The sequence below is a fragment of the Lolium perenne genome, chromosome 6 (assembly GCF_019359855.2).
Source record: "Lolium perenne isolate Kyuss_39 chromosome 6, Kyuss_2.0, whole genome shotgun sequence".
Taxonomy (NCBI): domain Eukaryota; kingdom Viridiplantae; phylum Streptophyta; class Magnoliopsida; order Poales; family Poaceae; genus Lolium; species Lolium perenne.
This window is the reverse complement of record NC_067249.2, coordinates 273,159,760-273,162,973: the sequence shown is the minus strand read 5'-3', so window position 1 is coordinate 273,162,973 and position 3,214 is coordinate 273,159,760. Positions and strand designations below refer to the sequence as shown.

The window sequence follows — 3,214 nt, the reverse complement described above, 5'->3', positions numbered from 1 at the left end:
TAGTACTGAAATATTACAAATTAAAATATCGGCTAGTTTCTGCCTCTTCCTCTTCGTCCTCGGTTGCCTCGGCCACGGGTAGGAGCAGTGCCAGGGTAGAAAGTGGGACAATTCATGTCCCTATGGCCAAATTGATTGCATAGAAAACATTGCCTAGTTGGGCCACCAGCTTCGAATTCGTCCATATCATTCCGGATGCGCCTTGACTGTCGTCTACCTCTGCTTGTCCGCAGTAGCCTTGGGTCGGGGATGTACTGTCTTTCATTTGGTATTACCGTGTTGAAATTACAAATAGCTCGAAATCCCAGCATCTCATCGGTCCAGGTATTGAGCACGGACTCTTTCAGGTAATAGGGGGAGACAAACGAGATTGAATCCATCCCTAGCTGCCTGCAGCCAACACATGTGAGCAAGGAAAATGAAGCAACTTCGGTTTGTTGCATGTGCACTCACACATTGGCCAATCATCACTTCCTATTTTCACCTTGTGCATTCTCAGCACGTTTCCAGTGCCAAACTTGTCGGTAGGTAAGCGCACCTCAAACCTCCTTTCCTGATTACCGATGGCAACGACAGTGTGTGACCGACCCTTTTCCATCTTCTCATTCATGTACTTCATAACCGAATCACAGTACCGTGTGTTTGGGTTGTTCATCATATGCATCTGGGCCATCTGGCGTCTCTCTCTAAAATACTTCAGAGTGCCATGTAAAATATCTTCCACAAAGGCTGTGAGTGGCAATGACCTATTTCCTCTGAGGACAAAGTTATATGATTCAGCGAGATTGGTAGTCATGACGCCGTACCTAACTCCATGGGTGTCGTGCAGCAAAGACCACCTCTCCAGAGGCTCGTGCTTTATCCACTCTGCAAAGTTCTTAATCTGTCTTCCCAACTTTCTCCTAGTATTGGGCGGGTCAAATCCAGGCAAGTCGCAAAGTCCAACAGGTTCTGACTCTCTGAGTGGTGGTACTGTTGTAGCTTGTGCTGCTATTGCTACTGCATGAGCTGCTACTGTTGCTTCTCGCGCAGCTTTCCTCTGCTTAACTTGTTCCTTAGTGAACTCATCAAGCTTGTCGCGGAGATAAGTATACTTCCACTCCTGGTTCTGCTTGCACAACTTTTTGAACAAATTCATAAGTATCTTACTCCTGAACTGTGAGAACAAATTGGCCCCCAAATGGTGTATGCACCACCGGCTCTGCAAGTCCTGCCATGGCGTCTCTTCAGCAGGCCCGTGTTGTTTCAGTGTCTTTATCGCCATCAGTATACCTGCATGCCTGTCATGGAGGATACACACATTTGGCCGATCCTTCACAACTACTATTTTTAGCTGCCTGAAGAACCATAACCAACTCTCAGTGTTCTCACTCTCCACAAAAGCAAATGCGAGTGGCACGATTTGATTGTTGCCGTCCATTCCAATGGCGGTCAAGATCTGGCCCTTGTACTTGCCAGTGAGAAACGTGCCATCTACACATAACACCGGTCGGCAGTGAATGAAAGCTTCAATGCATATACTGAAAGAGAATAACACTTGATGCAAAACCCTGATAGTAGGGAACTTCGGTATCCAAAAGTCTTGGATGTCCACATAGGTGCCCGGATTCCTCTCCTGTAATGTATGGAGGAGACGGACAACACAGTCGTACGAGTCTAGGAACGACCCAAATCTATTCTCCAGCGTCCTCTGCTTAGCCCTCCAGGCCTTCCCATAAGAAATTGAGTACTTAAATCTGACCATAACTTTTTTCTGGATGTCGTTCACCTCCATCGCTTTGGTCTCCACTATCTCGGTGTACAACAGTCGAGCCAGAAGAGTGGAAGTAAGGTTTCGATGATCAAGCAGCATATTTGTGTCCCACTTCGGACGGTGGCCGTGAACCCTCGCGGGGTAACTATCATCGCTGCATACCACTGTCAAATATTTCTGACTTGACACGGTTGTTTTGAAAACCCTTTGCGTGGACATTGCCCACCGAGTGATTGTGGTGGTGGTGCTGATTTGGTGAAGCTTCGCCGCTAGACGGATCTGCTTCGCACGCTTCAAGGGTAAACCCTAATCCCTCGCTAATTATAGTTTAGTGGACATAGTTTATGCACTTGTGTGAATATTGGCCCGGTGGATTAGGTATTTATTAAGTTGGTTCGTAGTTTTTGACGAAACTGAACTTTTTATAGGTCAGAAGAGACATGTCTGATTTAATGAAATTTGTTGTTTACTACGGTCCTGGCAATGTCCGAACAACTCCGGTGGAAGCCGATCTGAGTGAGTTTCAGTATGTGGAGTTAGAATTGTCGGCCCCTCAAACATGTCGCGTTTGTCAGTTGAAGGAGTGGTTGACAGTAAATTTTGGGCCTAATCCTGAAGCATACACTGTCGGTGTGCATGCTTTGTGGACCATCTCGACTTCAAAAGTATTCTGGCATTTGAAGCCGATAGATCAGACCTCTCAGTGGGTGATATGGGTACGCCTAATTGGGCCCATAGCATTGGTACCCTAGATTCATATTCGGGTGAAGCCCGTGAAGATCTGGAAGCTCGGAAGCATCCGAAGCCTAGGAAATAGAGAATCCAAATAAGGAAAGGCCCATATGAGGAGTCGACATAGTCATTGTAATCGACCCGAACTGGACTCTGAGACCTAGCCTCCTATATAAAGGACTAGGAGGAGCCAGCAGGAGAGAGATCGAATCATAGAGAGATCGTACATTGCTGTAACCCTAGCTTCGGCTCATAATCAATACAATCTTCATCGGACACCTTGCTTGTCTGATAACTGACGAAATCATCCAGCGCACCTCTTCCCGAAACCCTAAGTCCATATTCATGGGCATTGCCGAGATTAACCCTCGACAATTGGCGCCGTCTGTGGGAATTCTGGGTGCTGGAGTCATGATTCCGGTGGTTTTTTCTTCACTAAGCAACGACTCGACGACCTTCAGCGGCCAGATTCAATTTGGCTCCATCGGTCTTCACCCGCAACCACCCACCCTTCTTCCGGCCACCGTCAACATCGATCGGGAGATCGATCTGATGATCGGGAGCTTCAACTTCCGCATCGGGTCAGAAGGTACAACACGTCTCTCGGATCCGATCTGTTCGGGTCCGTCGGTAAAAATCCCCGCACCAGCAGCAACGTCAACATCCTCTGTCGGCTCGTCGGGCGAGGCAAACTCGCCGCGAGTTATCATCAGCAGCGACTCCGCGGAG

At 47.9% G+C, this 3,214-nt stretch overlaps 1 protein-coding gene across 1 annotated transcript; it reads right to left on the bottom strand.

Annotated features, from left to right (window-relative positions):
- Positions 1-382: 382 nt before the first annotated feature.
- On the bottom strand, positions 383-1,774 carry LOC139832763 (uncharacterized). Its single transcript, XM_071822604.1, has one exon. The coding sequence runs from the start codon at positions 1,772-1,774 to the stop codon at positions 383-385; it is 1,392 nt and encodes a 463-aa protein (XP_071678705.1).
- Between the last annotated feature and the right edge of the window lie 1,440 nt (positions 1,775-3,214).

What these genes read in the sequence shown, in the direction of transcription:
- LOC139832763 (XM_071822604.1), bottom strand. Translation starts at nt 1,774, where the DNA reads ATGGAGGTGAACGACATCCAGAAAAAAGTTATGGTCAGATTTAAGTAC.